This window comes from Musca autumnalis, unplaced genomic scaffold, assembly GCF_047663935.1.
Source record: "Musca autumnalis isolate F117 unplaced genomic scaffold, ASM4766393v1 scaffold_5, whole genome shotgun sequence".
NCBI classification, from domain to species: domain Eukaryota; kingdom Metazoa; phylum Arthropoda; class Insecta; order Diptera; family Muscidae; genus Musca; species Musca autumnalis.
In genome coordinates, this window is record NW_027412088.1 from 164,211,361 (window position 1) to 164,229,734 (window position 18,374).

General features: G+C 36.1%; 1 protein-coding gene across 1 annotated transcript; it reads right to left on the reverse strand.

The window, feature by feature from the left end:
* Positions 1–17,201: 17,201 nt before the first annotated feature.
* Positions 17,202–17,967, reverse strand: LOC141405154 (general odorant-binding protein 56h-like). The gene is made up of 2 exons (XM_073989215.1): positions 17,811–17,967; positions 17,202–17,734 (listed from the first exon to the last, which is right to left on the reverse strand). Exons 1-2 carry the CDS (start codon positions 17,865–17,867, stop codon positions 17,375–17,377), a joined length of 417 nt encoding a protein of 138 aa, XP_073845316.1. The 5' UTR covers positions 17,868–17,967; the 3' UTR covers positions 17,202–17,374.
* Positions 17,968–18,374: the final 407 nt, after the last annotated feature.

An 18,374-nucleotide genomic window follows, 5' to 3' on the forward strand; every position in this document is an offset into this window, starting at 1 on the left:
TGCGGCCTGGAGTTTGATCATACGTTTTAATGGACGGACCGACGAACACACATCTCAAAATCACTTTACCTCGCCGAGATATGAATTTTGGTATACCACATGGGGGGGTCTACGACGAATATTTCGCCGTGTTACATGAATTTTCCGAAAAACCAATTTCAGCCAATTTGTTTAAAAACTTTAAAAACCTTAAATTGAGCGTTAGCGGCTACATCAAAATATTTACCTGTGTATATGAATAATTTTCGGCACATAAAAAAAGTTGTATTACAATTTTAAGCTAAATCGGTTTATTAATGTACGGAAAATCAGCTAGTACCATAATAGTTCAAGAAGGAAATATAGAAAAAAAAAAACAAGTGTGCAACGGCTATAGTCGAGGCGGGCCGAATATGTGATACCCTACACCACAACCCCTGTACATAAGCTTTTCATTCATAAACATTTCTTTTAGGGGGACACTGAAGTTTTCACCTATCTGACTTTTATACCAAATGACTTAAGACGAACTGAACCAAAATACCAAGTAAGCAAAGGCTATAGTCGGACGGGGCCGACCATGTGATACCCTACACCACAACCTGTAGGAATTAGCTATGTGCAACCGCCTTACACGCTGAATGTCCGGGTTCGATTCCCATCATATTGTCACACGTTATATTTCATGATGTTACTCATACGTTTTGGAACTAGTACAAGGAACTAGAAACTAGATTACCCAACTCTATATTTCAGCAATGAAAAACGTCTCTACAAATGGCAACTTAGGACACGCCGTTCGGACTCGGCGGTAAAAACTAGGTCACATATAAATAAATTAATAGAAATCCATTGATATAAGAGAAGCCTCCCTTGTCTTTACTGGGATGTTTGTGGAAAAATATATAAATTATACATTTCTAAAAAATATTCGAAATTGAAAAATTCACATTGACTAGCCCCTCCTGCTACATTTTCAAATTGTCTTTAAATATCAGGTTCCTTTTTGGAATACACCTAATATAAATAAATATATATACCATGTAATTTGGTATATTTGATAATTGGGAAAATTGCGAGTGTATTGAAGATCTATCGTCCAAAATTGTGCACTTGTACCTCACATATGCTTTGAAAATAGTTCATGGGCATATATTGTGATATCTAAAATATATTTTATACCGGTAGAAATAACTAACAATGAATAGAAATTCAAAAATGTTGCATGCAAACAAATTTATAAATGCCAAAGTTATTCATATTCAATTACACAGCAAAGAAGATAGTATAAGTCAGCTGCGCTAACGGTGATATACCCTCAGCCTCTGCCGTATAAAGATATATGTATTTATTTTGTAAGACGAGTTTGCTTCAGGATACGTGGAATCTGTAGGTATTGTAATATGGGGCTAACCAAATTTTAGTAAGCTAACTTCTGAGTTTTGGAAAAGTTTGAGAATTTTTTTTCAGATTTGGAGCATTATCTCAGAAAGCATGACTTACCCTGGAAAAGGGTCCAGAATAGGGAAGGTGAAAAAAACCTTCTTCTTCAAAAAAAAAGATCAAATAGATCCGATACGGGTCCTCAAACTGCACTTTTCCCAAATTTTGTGTGGGAGGTACTCGAAGGACGGACCGATATAGTCCATATTCCAACCTGACACATGACTGGATGAAATAATACGATGTGTAAATTTTCGACCAATCAGAAAATCCCAGTTATCGTTCACACAATTTTTAGAAAACAATTTTAAACTTTTTTGGGGGAGATGTGGACCGACACAGCCTACATTCGAACTTAAACAAAGTTTGGGCAAAATATTACGATGTATAAAATTTGGTTCTAATCGATAGATCCATTCGAGAGTTTTCTTGCGCACCAGCCAGCTAGACATTAAGAGAGACAGGTGAATGGACAGGGCTAAATAGACTCCAAATTGTCTGACTTGGGGTCTAAAACCAATATTTCGCTGAGACACATCTTTGGTCGTATTTTGTTTGTATCCCGTTTACCCAAAATCCTTAGGTATAAAATAGGTGGCGAGACGACCCCATGTTGCAATATTTGTATAAAAATCCAATTTGACAACTGAACTCAAAATTTCGCTGTCATGATAGAGACAATTTGTAGCATGGGAGGAAATTGTGTTTCTCTACACAAAACCCATTATATATTAGGCAGTAGGCCCGTTATCTAGCAGACACATTATTGCAATTTGCATCAGGGGAAAGGTCAGTAGTTATTTTTCCATATGTAGGCTACTTTGCCGCTTTATGCCCTCCAGGAATAAAAAAAATGGACCAAAAATAAAATTTGAATATTTTTCATACAAAAGTAATGGTCTATGAAATCCGCTAAATAATATCATTTCATCATGCAAAATTATAGGCATTTTCTTCTACCTAAACTCATACCTCGTGAAAATTTAGTGACTATTGAGCTATAATTGCCACCTCTAGAGTGTTAATTACTACACTACAAACAAAAAACTGGATATATTAGGCTGTAGCTCTGTTATCTGATCACGTACATCAACGTAATCGACATCAGTGCAAAGGTCAAGAGATTGTCTTCCAAATATAACTCACGAGGGAAGAATGTGTCTTTCAGGAACAAAGATATAAGCTGTATATTAAAATGTTTCGCAATTTTCACACAAAAGTTCTGGTCCATTTAACCCTCTAAATATTATCTGATCGGCATCTCAAAGTGCAAGCTACTTCTTTGTCATAAACTCTTACCATATTTAAAATTTCGCGTTGATCGGACTATTATTGCGAACTACAGAGCCGCTACAAAATTGGATAAAATTACGTTTTTGGTCCATTTCACCCGCTAAATATTTCACGATCATCTCCAACAAATATAGGGATCTAAGGTTGGAATTTTTATCGGATAGTCACGAAATTTTGGCGGTTGATGGGGGCCCCACAGAGGAAGAAGCCCTGATTTTGGTGATTTAGGGGTCGGAATGGGAAAAAACTCAGGTGGAGACAAATTCAGGAATATAAAGGAGAAAAAACAGTTGCTTTTATTTAGAAAAAGCACACAAAATTAAAATTTACTTTTCCCAAAAATGGATGGAATGGACAACGGACTTACTTTTTCACATCCACACTATTTATTTCAATAAATTTAAGGTTAGGGATTTTTAGTCCGATAATATCGATAGCAAAAACTATCTATCGATAATGAATTTTTAAAAAATATTCGATACTATCGATAGTGCCATCGATTTTTGCCAGCTCTACTATGACCATAATTTTGTTGTGTTAAATTGTTGACCACTGGAAACTCAAAATGCCAAATAACAGCCAATTAAGAGAGAAAATCAAGATAAAAACTTAAAATCCCTGAAATCGGTGGTACTATTATATGGGGTGATTTACCCAAACGTGGACCTACATATCGTCGGTGTCATGCTTAAGTGTTCCATACGCCATTTTTGACTTTTTGAGATACAGGTGGTTTCTAGGGTTTTCCGGTATGCTCTTTCTGAATTTCAAGTCGACTTTCTCCTATCTGCTTTAGTTTCCGAGATACCTATGCATCGACGCGAAAGCTTAAACTTTTTTCAGTTATGAAATTAATATTTTAAAAACATACAAATTTAAAAACACATTTCAAAAATCAGAGCTTGAATTTTCTCTTTAGAAGTATTTAATTTTTTGAGGCAAAGATGGAAAAATTGTTTGTCACTTTGTTCCATGTGATTTACTATATTTCACATTTGTGTCATAACTGTGGATATGGAACAAATTGACAAAAATTATTTTTTTTAAGAAAACCTCTATAGATTTTATATTCCAAAGCATATTCCTCTATATTTTTGCAAATATGTTCTATATACTATTATTAATATTTCAAGTCAAAAATATAAATATTTTCTTTAGTCAGCTCCACGCAGTTGTGACGCAGAACATTAAAATGCGATTATCTCAAAACGGGGAAATGGCGTATGGAACACTTAAGCATGACACCGACGATATGTCCACAGGTAGATACGTTTTTTCAACGCTTGGAATTCGAAATGCAGAATTATATCTGATTCAGGGTTCCCCAGGGTCACCAAATGTTCCCACCAATAATTGAGGACGTGGGTCGACGTTTTAGAATAGCACCTATATAATTTTGACGCTTTTAGCTATGTTTTCAGACCAAATCAGCTATATTTTGACATTAACTGTTGCTAGCCATCAAAAAACGTCTCCTTCTATAAAAATTGTGGACATAGGTCCACGTTTTGGAATATACCCGGTACCATGGGCAAAGGACCACATTTCCTGTTTACTCTCATATAACGACACCACCGATTTCAGCAATTTAGACGTTCACATTTCCATTTTCAAAACGAATTAGATATAGTATGGCATTTAGAGTTCCTAGCAGCGAAAGAGCGTGTCTACATAAAATATCCCGATTTTGGGCATTGTTCTCAGTTGTCCAAAAATTATCTACAAATAAATTGAGGACGTAGATCCATGCTATGGAATAACCCCTATATAATGGTTACAACAGATTTCGGATATTTTGACGTTTCCTAGCGGCCAAAACTCTTAATTAATTCGGTCCGAAAATAGAGCTAAAAACGTCAGGATACCTGCAATCGGACGGTACCATTACATATATGGGGGCTATTCCTGTATGTGTATAATTTTACCGTCCTATCTCACTCTGCCAGGATGTTAGAGTGATTACCACAGACGGACGGACATTAATATATCGACTCAGAATTTTACGCTGATTAAAACCAATCAATTTGTTACAAATGCAAGTTAAGTTAAGTTAAGTTAAGTTGAATTTATTGAGCCTTTTTTTATAAACGTTATAATTATATAGAGTTGTAGTAATAATAAGCAAACTTAAGATTTTAATGTGTTATCTAAATTTACAATATTGGTAGAAATGTGAACAGCACCATGCTTTTACAGGAATACGAAGAACACAAATAATTACTTATAACAGTGTTTAAAATTCCTTGCTCCCGAGAATACAATTTTTTCGAGCGTAAAAATCTCAAATTATCTTACAAACTAAAAAAAAACTAAAAATAAAAACAAAGGGAAAATAAAATAAAACAACATGCACGTTAACCCCTGTGCGTACCTGACATAGTTTTTGTATAAAATGCATATCGTGTATTAACATTGATGTCAAAATTTGGAGGAACTTCATTTACATAGCCGATAGGAGATAAATAATTAGTATTCGTCCAACTATATGGTATCTGGGTGTCGTAAATCAATGATACATAACAATTTTGATGATCACTAACTCGATTAACAAATTTTGAAATCAAGTCACAAACGTACAGCCCTATAGGAGTAACCTTGGACTCCTTATAAATTATCTTATTAGAATAACGCTTGCAATTTGATTCATAATATTTACCAATACAATGACGTAAAACCTTCCTTTCTAAAATTTCCATTTCCTTGATTACCACAGGAGACACACTGAACCATATGGGAAATGCGTACATAAATACTGGCCTTATACTTGTTTTATATAAAAGAAGTTTCGTGCTCACAGGAAGATTTTTATTTATTAAGATTCTAGAGAAAGAGCCAAGAATTCTGTATGCCTTTCCCAATACCTGTCTAGCATGTTTATTAAATTTTAAAAGATTATTAAACGTTATTCCTAAATATTTTAAAGTATTTTCTACAGGAATTTCAACTCCATTAAAAGATAACTTTAGATTTTTACTTTCAGGAACCACAAATTTTTTACATTTTCCAGATGCGTTCCTAATACATATTGCTTCAGTTTTTGATGCATTTATTTTTATACCCCAATTACTGTAAAATTGTGCAATTTTCTCCAAATGATGTTTTACTTTACACAAAGCGATTTCTGGTGACTCATCATGAGCATAGAGAAGGGAATCGTCTGCATAAAGGAGACCGGTAGAATCCGTTTCAATGTGAGGAAAATCGTGCATAAATATGCTATATAGATGTGGTGACAAAATCGATCCTTGAGGGACACCACAATTAACGTCTCCTGGATCAGATAAAATCTCATGAAATTCTACACAAAATTTCCTATTCGAGAAGAAACTGTGGAAAATCTTTATGGCAAGCGGATCAAAGTTAAGTTGAATCATTTTATATAAAATTCCTATATGGGACGCATGGTCAAATGCTTTCTCAACGTCGAGAGAAAGTGCTACAGTGCATTTTCGATCACGTAATTTGCAAATAATATCATTGTGGAATTTAAGAAGGGCATCAGAAGTTGAATGACCGTTTTTAAATCCGAACTGAAGATCAGGGATATACGGTGCTGTTATTCCATAATCCATCTTAATACGAATAACTCGTTCTAAAATCTTACCTAAGTTTGACAGCAATGAAATGGGCCTTAGATTGTTTATTTCTATGTTGTTGGGTTTTTTTAAAATAGGAACGATTTTAGATATTTTCCATTTGTTAGGGAAGTACGAATTATTTATACAGTTATTATAGATTATAGTTAAATATTCAAAGCCCTTAGCAGGAAGTTTTTTGATAATAAAGTTAGATATCCTATCCAATCCACAAGATTTTTTATTGTTAATTGTTTTGCATATATTGACAATTTCATCCAAAGTCGTAAGCCTGGGATTATCCATAGGATTAATAGAGGAGACAATATTATCGAAAATAAATAAACTAGAATCATTTGCGATAACTCCATCAATGAGACTTTCCATTTCATGCATGTTTTCGATTACTGGCACTTGCTGGTAAATATTACCAAAATATTCTTTTAATCTAGTGCATGCAATAGAATCACTGTCCAAAAGAACACCGTTCTCTGATAACTTACTAATGTTCGCTTTGCGTTTATAACCAATGATATTATAAACATGCCTATGAGCCCGAGGTCCAGGTTTAATCTTTCTCAGTTTTTCCGAAAAAATACGACACTGTTCAATTTCAACTTGCCTCTTAATTATAATGTTTAATAACTGAACTTGTTTTGATAACATACGATAATTTGGATCATGTTTATCACGACATCTATTAAAGATTCTTTTCAAATCCCTCTGCCATGTGTATTTCAACTTATAAAGGTTTTTAATTGAATCGGAAACTAAAATTTTTCTTCCTACATTAATGATTTTAGAATGCAAGGTCTGAATGTTATTTATGATATTTGTGAAATTGTCGATATAATAGTCAATTTCATCATTGGTAAGATTCCTATCAGAAACAGGAAAAGTTGCAAGCAATGCCTCTCTTGCATCACTTTTGAAGTCATTCCAATTTGTATCTTTATATGAAGTATAACATCTGGGAGAATTTAAAAGAATTAGGAAAGGCGATAATTTTAAATGCAAACTCAGTGGAAAATGGTCGGAAAATGTTGGTAATGTATTTACTCGAAAATTTGGCGAAATTGAATCAAACAAGTTTGTGCTTATAATAAAATGGTCAAGATATGAAGCTCCATTTGGAAAAGATGGAATAGTATCACAAATTCGAACAAAATCTATAGAAGTACGTTGCAGCCAAGAGAATAACACATTACCATTCATATTGTCCAGTCCGTCACCCCAAGATGAATGTCTTGAATTGAAATCACCCCCTAATATGATACCAAAGTAATTTTGAGAATAACTACACAAAACAGACAAGCTTTCTTCATATAGCATGCGATTAGCATTGCATGGTATATAAATTGATCCTATTAAAATCTGTTGTTCAATGCCATTCAAAACGAGACTAATACTTAAAAACACGCATGGAAATTTAAAATCAGGTATATGGACCCTACGGAATTTATATAAATTTCTTATGGCTATTGCTACGCCTTGTGAGCTGGTATCCCTAATGAAAGTATAATTTTCTAATACAACTCTATGCCTATCTCTCAAGTGAGTTTCTTGAATGAATCCGAAATCAATTAGGTTGGAATTAAGTATATTAGACAGTTCAATCCTCCGGCTTACCTCTATGAGGGACCTAACATTGAAAGTGAGACATTTAATAGAATCACGGACCATATTGAGATTTAATTTCCTCCAGAAGCTCTATACATTGCATTTTTGCCTGCTCTTTTGAAAGAGTTCTATAACGTCTAATAAAAAGTTCTATCCTATCCTCTAAGGAGGTTGCTTCAGGATGACAAATATTTTTTGCAATTTTTAGAAACTCTTCTATTAATACAGGTTTACGTCTGGCTTGGTTATGTTCTGGAAAACAACTGGCATATGTTCGACTGGCATCGAAAACGTTAAGGTTATTCATTGCCTTAGATACATTGTTGGTGGCTAAAATCTTTTTCTCTCTAGCTGCAGACTTTTTGTCGTTTATCTTTTTTAAATATTCCTTATAAACTGGGCAACCCCTATAATTTGAAGGATGTCCATTTTGTTTGCAATTTACGCAATACGGCTTGTTTTCTTCACTTGAGACAAATTTGCAGTCACCAGGGCCATGTTTTTGATCGCATTTAACACAAAGATGTGTTCTACTACAGTTTTTGGAAATATGGCCCCATTGTTGACAACGCCAGCATTGCACAACCTTCAAATTTGATTTAGGAATTTCCCAATATATTCTTTGGTCACAAATATATCTTTCAGTCTTAAGCTCACTATCTGTTTTACCAGGTAAGAGTGTGACTAGAAACAATCCTGTATCAATTTTGTTTCTCCTAGAAAATTCAGTCGAAAATTTCGTGACAGTATCTACTGTATTAGGAACCCTAGCATCAATGTATTTCTTGATATCATCTAAGTCAGTTCTATGATAAAGTCCCCTTAAAACTAATCTTGTACGCTTAAGTTCTTTAGGGGTATACGTGTATGATGGAATTTCTTTATCTTTTAGTAGCTCAATCATCTCGGAATGTACTGATGGATCTTTAATATACAATTTACACTTCTTTTGACCCTTATTTATAATCCTAAAAACTAAATTTTTAGATTTCAAGGTTTGAATAAGATCTGTTACATTTACATTGAAAAGGAAAATGGGAGGACAAAATGCTTTAAGACTATTTACCGGTTTCGAAGAGATTTCATTTCTAGGAGCGGTTGTAGTTTCAATATTGGGATTGACTTCAGAATTGGGTTGAGAAGGTTGAGCTCTAGGAATAGATGGCTCCAAGAGGATATCAATATCCCCAAGCAAAGCAAAACGGTTCTGAGATTCCTGATTTGAGGCTGATGACTTTTTCGAGGATTCACACATTCTCGGCCGTTTGGTTTTTGATTGGCTGCAGTCAAAAGTAATCGTATTGGGAAATGTAGAAACTGGATTAGAATTTGTTTCAAAATTGGAAACAGAAGAAAATTCATTTTGACAAACGTCATCGCCGAATCTTCTCTCATCAATTGTTTTATTCTTATTCCGTGACTTGGTACCAATATGTTTAGCCTTCAAATTGCAAGGGACAATTTCAGAATTATCTAATGATTCTTCCATGCCAGAGCTTGGTGACGATTTTGTATTAATTCTCTTTGATTTCCTTGTATCCCCTGATTTGTCTGGGGGTACATCTTCAGATGGAGTCCATTCCTCCGCAGGTATTGGTTCATTCATATTAATATTATAAATTCTTGAGAATATGAGCAAAAATTTATTTTTTCAAAATTTTAGAAAATATATTTTATTTACAGACACAAAAAAATACGTCTATTCGATTCGAAAACTAAATCGAGAATCAGTTACAAATGCAAAAACAAACTTAGTATGCCGTCTATACGATGGTGGAGTTTAGTTTTCGGTAGGGGTATAAAATATTCCTTAAGGTCAGGGTTTTGATATAGCTCCCATAGGTTTGTATTTTCTTTTCAAGATTTTATATTCATTTTATTTACTATAGTAACTGAAATTTTTATTTAAGGTTCACTAGGGGTATAAAACATTTCTTCAAACAATTGTCGGTATAAGTCTAGGCTTTTATATTGACCCTTTGAACTGTACCGAATGATTTTCGGTATTTTGGAGGATTTTAGCACATTATTGCCATATGTCGCTTTGTTTTTATACCCTCCACCATAATAAGATTTGTCATTCTGTTTGTAACACATCTAAATATTCATCGGAGGCCCTATAAAATATATATATTCTTGATCAGTGTAAAATTCTAAGTCGATATAACCATGAAATCAAGATACAGCTCGTAGAGTTTGGTATAGAAGCTTCCATTACTCCTACGATGTTTGGTATTGCAAATGGGCTATATTGGTCCACGTTTTGATATAGCCCCCATAGAACGGTACCACCCGATTTTCGGTATTTTGAAGGTTTTAGCCTCATTATCACACCGAAATGACCGAAATTTGGTACATGGTCTTCTGGGGTTATAAAACTTTCCCCCAGAAATGTTACGGTATACTCGTAGGTCTACGCCTTCATATAGCCCCCATGGAACGGTGCCTCCCGGTTTTCTGTATTTGGAATGTTGCCGCCACAATAATCCATCGAAATGGCTGAAATTTGGTATTTGGTGTCCATTTGGGGTATTAAACGTTCCATATGAAATTTGTCGGTATAGGTCTACGCCTTAGTATAGCCCCCATAGAACGAAACCTACCTATTTCCGGTATTTTGAAGGTTGTGGCTTCAATATTCCACCGAAGTGGCTTAAAATTTAGTATTTTGTCTTCATTTGGGGTATTAAACGTTCCATATGCAATTTGTTGCTATAGGTTCACGCCTTCATATAGCCCCCATAGGACGTATCTCCTGATTTTCGGTATTGTGAAGTTTTAGCCTCTTTATCACACCGAAATAGCTGAAATTTTTTACTTAGTCTTCGTTGGGGTTATAAAACTTTCTCCCAGAAATTTGTCGGTATAGGTCCACGCCTTCATATAGCTTTTCACCGGAAATTTGTAAGTACAGATCAACATTTTGATATAGCCCCTATTAAACAATACCTCTCGAATTCTCAAATTTGGTATTGAGTCTTCTTCATAAACGAAAGGAAACTAATTGTTCCATTTTACTTCAATTTAACTCGTGGTAGAGGGTATAACATGTTCGGCCTGGCCGAACTTAACGCCGTTCTTACTTTTTGATAGACAAAAAGGTTAGTCGTCTTTTGGTGTACTCTTCGAGTTTTTACTATTCGAAAAAATGGATCAAAGAAGAAGGCTTTGCTCACTGTTACCTTCGACCGCAATGGAGTGGTACATCACAAATTCTTGTCAAAAGGTCGCCCCGTTTGCACTAAAAAATTATAACGCACCAGCTCACACATCGATGCTTGTGCGTGACTGACTTTTTCCTCTTTCCAAAACTGAATTTAAAATAAGGCTTGTTTGTGTCAGAACTCGTATGTAATAATTTTAATATTTAAAGATGCGTAGCATAATTTAAATTTCATGATTAGAGCATCGGATCGGATTAAAGGGTCTCGAGAGCTTTAACTGCTGTTTTGTCGCCTTTTTCGTTCCATCCCATTAATATCAATTTTATACTTTTCTTATTTATTTTTTTATTTATTTAAAGAGGAAATAAATTCGGAACATCATCACCAATGTTTTCTTCTATCCCATCATTAAGAATATATATACAGTGCCCGAAATAAAGATAGGTTCACATGCAAAATTCTAATTTGTTCATAATTCAGATGACTTCTAGTGAAATTTATAAATTTATGTTATGAATTTTGGTACTCCCTATGATCTCAATATATTTATAACATTTTTGGTTTTGATACAAAATAAAAAAATAGTTACAGTTTAATTTTTTTTTCTGATTTTTGGTGCGACATAATGATAGGTTCAGTGCAATTTTGGGGATTAAAACTTATAAATTTGAGGAAAACTTTTTACAAATCGTTGATTTCTTGGATGGTAAATGTCCATCGGGTAATTTAACAGATTAATACAACACTTTTCATCTTTTTTAAGAAACGCATTTTTAGCAGGGAAGGGGAGGTAAACCTCTGGTTGTCAGAAGCAAAGATCGTTTGAAATTGCGATAAAGGAGTAGTAATTAAGAAAATATATCCAGTTTGTTAAAAAGTTTCATAAATTTGGCGCATAATATAGTGTAAAAACTTCCTTGGGAGTTCTCCGACACTGCTTTGACGGAAAAATCGTTGATTGTCGATTTAAGCTTATTAACGTTTGTTTACACCACATTTTCGATACCAGAAGATCAAGTTGACTATTGTTTTGAGATGGTTAGGTTAGGTTAGGTTGATAAGAGGGGTGATACTAGATCACCACATGCCCATGTGGACATACACTTAAGCCATAAGTAGGCCTGTTGTGCGCTCTAATTTTGGGTTATGGAAGGATTATCCTTTTTTTTTTTTGACTTAGTCTAGGATCTCTGTCCTATTTACATAGTCTCTGATCTTTTTGAACTCGATTGTCCTAATTTGGTCGAGTCCTGGTATAATGTCATTCCCTAGTAACTGGGTTCTCAGATTTGTGAAGGCTTGACAATGGCAGAGGTAATGTTCCAACGTTTCGTCGTCCTCTCCGCATGCTCTGCATTCACTGTTTTCTGCACAACCTATTTTGTGCAGGTGCGCTTTTAGACCTAGGTGACCTGTAAGGATTCCTGTCAGTCTACTAATATCTTTTTTACTTAGTAAAAGTAATTCTTTTGTTTTGTCCTCGTCTGGGTTTCCCCATAGGATTTTTGTGTTTTTTCCCTTCTCTCCACTACTCCAGAGGGATACATGTGCATTTTTTGCCCATGTCTTTAGTTCTAGTCGCGTAGCTTTAAACGGCTTAGCGTTTTCTAGACTTACCGTTGGTTGCTCCTTGGCTTGTTTTGCCAAGGAGTTTGCTATTTCATTACCCCTAATCCCGGTATGCCCTGGTACCCATATAATGTTTACCTTACCGTGTTGGGAGTAATTATTTATAGATTTAATACATTCCAAGACAGTTCTAGATTTCACTGTCTTGGTTGATATAGCTCTAATGGCTGCTTTGCTATCCGTAAGGATATTTACAGTGGTAGGCCTTGTGTGTGTATCAAACCAAAGCAGACACTCTGTTATCGCCCGGAGTTCCGCCTGCAGGATCGTGTTATGATCCGGCAGACGGAGGGAGATTTCCGTTTCCGGTTCCATTATATAAAGACCCAGTCCGGTTCTCCCCCCTAGCACAGCCCCATCCGTAAACCCACAGCTTCCAGCGGGAATCTGTGCTAGAGCTCCCTCGATCCACATGTCTCTGTCAGGTATTGACACTTCACACAAGGCTACTTCACTAGTTTCAGGTATACGGTCCGATACTACCTGATTTATAGATTCACCCGTTGTGACCTTTAATATGTTTTGGTGGTATGTTTGGTGGCTCTTTTCGATCCACTCGCTCATCGACTTTAGCCTTACAGCTGCGATGGCTGCCTCATACCTTACCTGAATCTCTATTGGGTGTACAAACAAAATTGTTTCTAGAGCCCTAGTCGGTGTGGTCCTCATTGCTCCGCTAATGCTTAGGCAGCATGTTCTTTGGACCTTTTGCAATATTTCCACATTGCATTTTTTGTCCATGGCTGTCCACCATACCACAGACGCGTAGTTTAGAATTGGTCTAATTACGCTTCTGTATAGCCAGTGTATCATCCTAGGATTGAACCCCCATTTTGAGCCTATCGCCCTTCTGCAGGTTGACCAACATATTTGGGCCTTGTTGGCCCTTTCTTGTATATGGTCTTTCCATTTAAGTTTCCTATCCAGAATTACTCCTAGATATTTAACTGTACAAGAGATATTTATTGTCTTATCTAGAAAAACTGGTTCCTCGTAGTGCCCCATTTTCGTTTTCCTAGTGAATAGACATAATTCTGTTTTTTCTGGGTTGACGTTCAGACCTCTCGGCCTGGCCCAGTTAAAAGCAGTTTTTAGAGCCGTTTCTGCTCTACGACAGAGTTGATTCGGATTCTTTCCCCTCAGAAGTATTATAACGTCGTCTGCGTAGCAGACTGGGTCAAATCCTTCTTCGGTTAGGGTCCTCAAGAGACTGTTTATGGTGGTAACCCACAACAGAGGTGAAAGTATCCCTCCCTGTGGCGTTCCTTGTCCAACTTTGTCTCTTATTTTCACGTCGTATAGCCCGCAGCTTATCCATCTATTCCTTAGCATGTGGTTTATCCAGTTCCTTAAGGCCCTGTCTACCTGAAACTCGTCTAAGGAGTGGATAAGTGTCTCGGTGCTTACGTTATTGAAAGCGCCTTCGATGTCGATGCATACAGCAAGTGTGTACATTTTCATTTCGAAGGTTCTTTCTATGTGGTGTACTACCTCATGCAATGCGGTTTCCACTGATCTGCCTTTAACGTATGCATGTTGTTTGAATTTAAGCATATCGTTGGGGATCTTACTCTTTATCATGGTGTCGACTGTCCGTTCCATTGTTTTGAGTAAGAATGAAGTTAAACTTATCGGTCGATAAGATTTTGGTGTTGCATAACTTGCCTTGCCAGGTTTGGGTATAAAGACTACCCTTGCCTCCTGCCAGGCTATAGGAGTGTATGCAAGTTTTAAGCATGCATTGAAGATCCCGACCAGTTTGGACGCAATAAAGTCCACCTCCCTCTGTAATAAAGCCGGGAAGATCTGGTCTGGTCCAGCTGCTTTATATGGTGAAAAGCTTAAAATGGCTTGTTGGACCATTAAGCTGTCGATCTTTGGTGCTTCTTCCGATGAGTTAATACATTCCGTCGATGCCTCAGTGTTAACCATGGTATTCTGCGGGAAGTGCGTTTTCATCAGAAGGCCTAGAGTTTGTTCTGTTGTTTCAATCCTTTTTCCATTTCCATCGACCAATTGCTCGGTCTGTGTATGGGTTTTAGATAGAAACTTTTTAATCTTTGAAACGTCATTTACACTATCCACCTGTTCGCAGAAAAGCTTCCAGGAGTTTCGTTTGGCGTTTCTTGTTATTTTGTTGTATTCCTTTAATTTTGCCTGATAGTTGTCCCAGAATACAGCTGCTTTTTTACGTTTGGCCCTATTATAAAGTCTGCGGACCTCCTTGCCTTTATTCCGAATTTCCCCTGTCATCCAGGGTTTTTCGTAGGCGGATTTCCTCTCTCGAAGGGGACAACTTTCCTCGAAAGACTTTACTAGTGCCTCAGTTAACTTTAGGACATCTCTCTCTATGTCCTCCTTACTTAGGCATTCCTCATCTGGTTGCCCAAGTCTTTCTTTTACTCGTTTTCCGAACTTTGTCCAATTTGTTTTGGATTTGTTTCGGAAGGTTATCGGGTTAGGCGATGGCCTAGCTATTTTAAATCTAATATACTTATGGTCTGAGAAGGAGTGTTCCTCCAGGACCCTCCACTCGTGTACCTCGTTTATTAAATTTTCTGAACATATCGTTATATCTAGTACTTCCTCCCTAATTCTATTAACAAAGGTTGGCGTATTCCCGGTGTTAAGTGTAATTAGGTCGTTAGTATTTAAGTAATCTATAAGGGCTTGTCCCCTTTTGTTAATGTTAGTACTACCCCACGAGATGTGGTGAGAGTTAGCATCGCTACCTACTAGTACTTCGTTACCTGTTTGCTTTATCCTTCTCACCAGTTGCTGCAATTCCGACGAAGGTGGTAATGTCGGGGAGTCGAACGGCAGGTATAATGATGCTAGGTATATGTTACCATTCCCCTGCTTCAATACTGTAACGTCCGACGATGACAACTCTGGAGAAAAAAGAAAGCATAAGTTTTTGTGGCATATAATGCAGGTCCTCGGTCGGGATCCCGTATTTGCGTAAAAAAGTTGATAATTTATATGGTTAAGTCCAGAAACCTTGTTTTTTATGGTCCAAGGTTCTTGGATTAAACCAATATGTATATTACCTTTAGTTATTTTGTCCATCAGGGCTAGTGTTGCCGTTTCGCTCCGATGGAGGTTGATCTGGATGACCTCAATCATTGGTCCTCCAGAAGGTTGGCTTCTTGGGAGTCGCTAATTTCGTCTGCTCCTCCCTCCTGAAAGCCTTTTGGTAGGTTGACCTCTTGGTTATTTGGTTTGGCAATCTCCTCCTCACCAACTCTTGCCTTTCCAACTTTGAAGTAGACCGAGTTCGAGACGAAGAATGCCTTGCCCTTGGTTTTGACGAGCCCGGCTAGCGAGAGATCGTCGATCCCCATCACAAGGAGAGTGCCGTCTTCCTTCTCCTCCCTGTGGAAGACCTCCCATCTTTCCACCTTTAGGGCCTCGTTTTGTACGCCAAAGACCTCGAGCATGCGCTCCGTCTCGAGCTTGCAGCCAAAAATATTTTTAACGTGCATTAATAAGAACAAACAGCGATTTTTGCCGTCAAAGCAGTGTCGAATAACTCCCGAGGTCTTTTTGACACTTTATTATGCGACCAATTTATGAAACTTTTTAACAAACTTGATTTATTTTCTTAATTGCTACTCCTTTAACGCAATTTGAAACTATCCATGCTTCTGACAAACGCAGTTTTACCTCCCCTTGCAGATTGAAAATAATTCGACCACAATCACGGAACTAAATTACCCTTTGGACAATGACGATCCATGAAATCAACGATAATAATCAACGTAAAAGCTCTTCCTCAAATTTATAAGTGTAAATCACCCAAATTTGCAGTGAACCTATCATTATTTCCCAATAAAAATAAAAAAAAATGTACTATTTTTTATTTTGTATCATAACCAAAAATGGTATATATTGAGATCATTGGCAGTACCCAACTCCAAAACATTGATAAATTCCAATAAAAGTCATATGAATTACGAAAAAAATTAGAAATTTGCATATGAACCTATCTTTATTTCGGGCAGTGTATGTCGGAATAGATCACATATTATATAAAGCTGATACATTTTCCGTGCCGAAATCTCCCTCCCTTTGATTTCTGAAGTGTGGCATTCCGTCTCAAAAATACGGTAGAAATTTTGTATGTGTTGAATAAAGGAAAATGACCACCCACTGCCAACTTTACAATTCGTACTCGTGGATTACCTACCCCACGCGGATGACATTAGCATAACGAGAAACATAGTCACCAATTTAAAGTAATCTATATCAAAAATCAAAGTCTTCAAAAATATTTGTATATTTTTCGGGCGACATTCTATGGGGGATACCAAACCCCTCCAATTAGAGGTTTAAAATTATTATATTAATGAATTGGTTGCCAACATAGTACGATGTTCAGTTGTTATCCCTGAAAGAATGCTAGGGACTTTTCAGTATATCTATTATGAGTAATGAGTTAGAAGTCCCACATTTGTATAAAAAATTCTCCCTTCCCTGAGATTTTCATGGGAAACACTTTTTATGTGGATTTTATATAATTTTTTTAAAATATGTATAATCGCACATTAGACGAGGATTTTTCATCTCTCTCTGTACAATAATTATTGCAAAATCTTCTGTGCAAACTAAAGAAAATATATATTTGTGTTGTGATTACGCATAATATATTGATAGATTCTCAATCATAGGCTAATCCTCACCATAAACATCGGCACCATGATTCTTCAGGCAAATCATCAATTTATAAGCAGTTTCACAATCATTTGCCCCATGTTGAGTCTGACAGTCGTCTACCGCCTGCAATACTTGACGATTACGTGACGTAAATGAGGGATACATTTCCAAAGATTTTAGCAGAGCTTTTACATCAACAATGCCATGTTTCAAAACATTTTGCTTTTCATACAGACATTTCAAAAAACACTTGATGTTATCTGTGGACTTATTCACTGGATCTTCACCAAAATCTATTAGTTCATCTGAATCCAAAGGATGTTCCGCTTCACAAGCTGCCTTTACATTCTTAAATCCTTCCTCATAATTGGCGGCCTGGTGGAAATTGTCCGAATAAATGTAAAGGTTTAATAAATTTTAAATAATCACAAAATCCATTACTAACACCTACCTGCGATGCAGCTAGGCCAAACACTACAATGAGTGTTAATATTATGAAATATTTCATGATTATTATTTAAAAATGCTGTTGCGGTTCTGACCTGCGGCTCAATTGAAAATGCTTTGTAATGCTGTGCCACAAATAATTGCCTTTTTATGAAATGTCGGAATTATTGTGGGGCATTGTTTTAGCAAAAATAATTATTAAAATTTTATTTAATTGCTTTAATTTAAATAGAATTTGAATTAAAAAGCATAGGCGGAAAAAATGTGATTGTGGTTTTATGGTATACAATTTATGGCATGGACTGTTACACTCGGAGAAAATTGTGTGCTGCGTACACAGAGAGAGAGAGAGAGACAGCACAGAAGTATAGCCCTAAAATTCTTTTTCGTGCCACAAACAATTAAAATTAAAAAAAAATCAAATTAATTTAAAATTTTAAAATTGTTTAAAATTATTTGTTTTTTAGAGTGTAAAGAAAATCTGCTACTGTCAACATTTTTGATAAGCTGCTATCATCAACCACTCAACTGTCAAAAACCTCAGCGGTTGCTGGAAAACTATAATTTG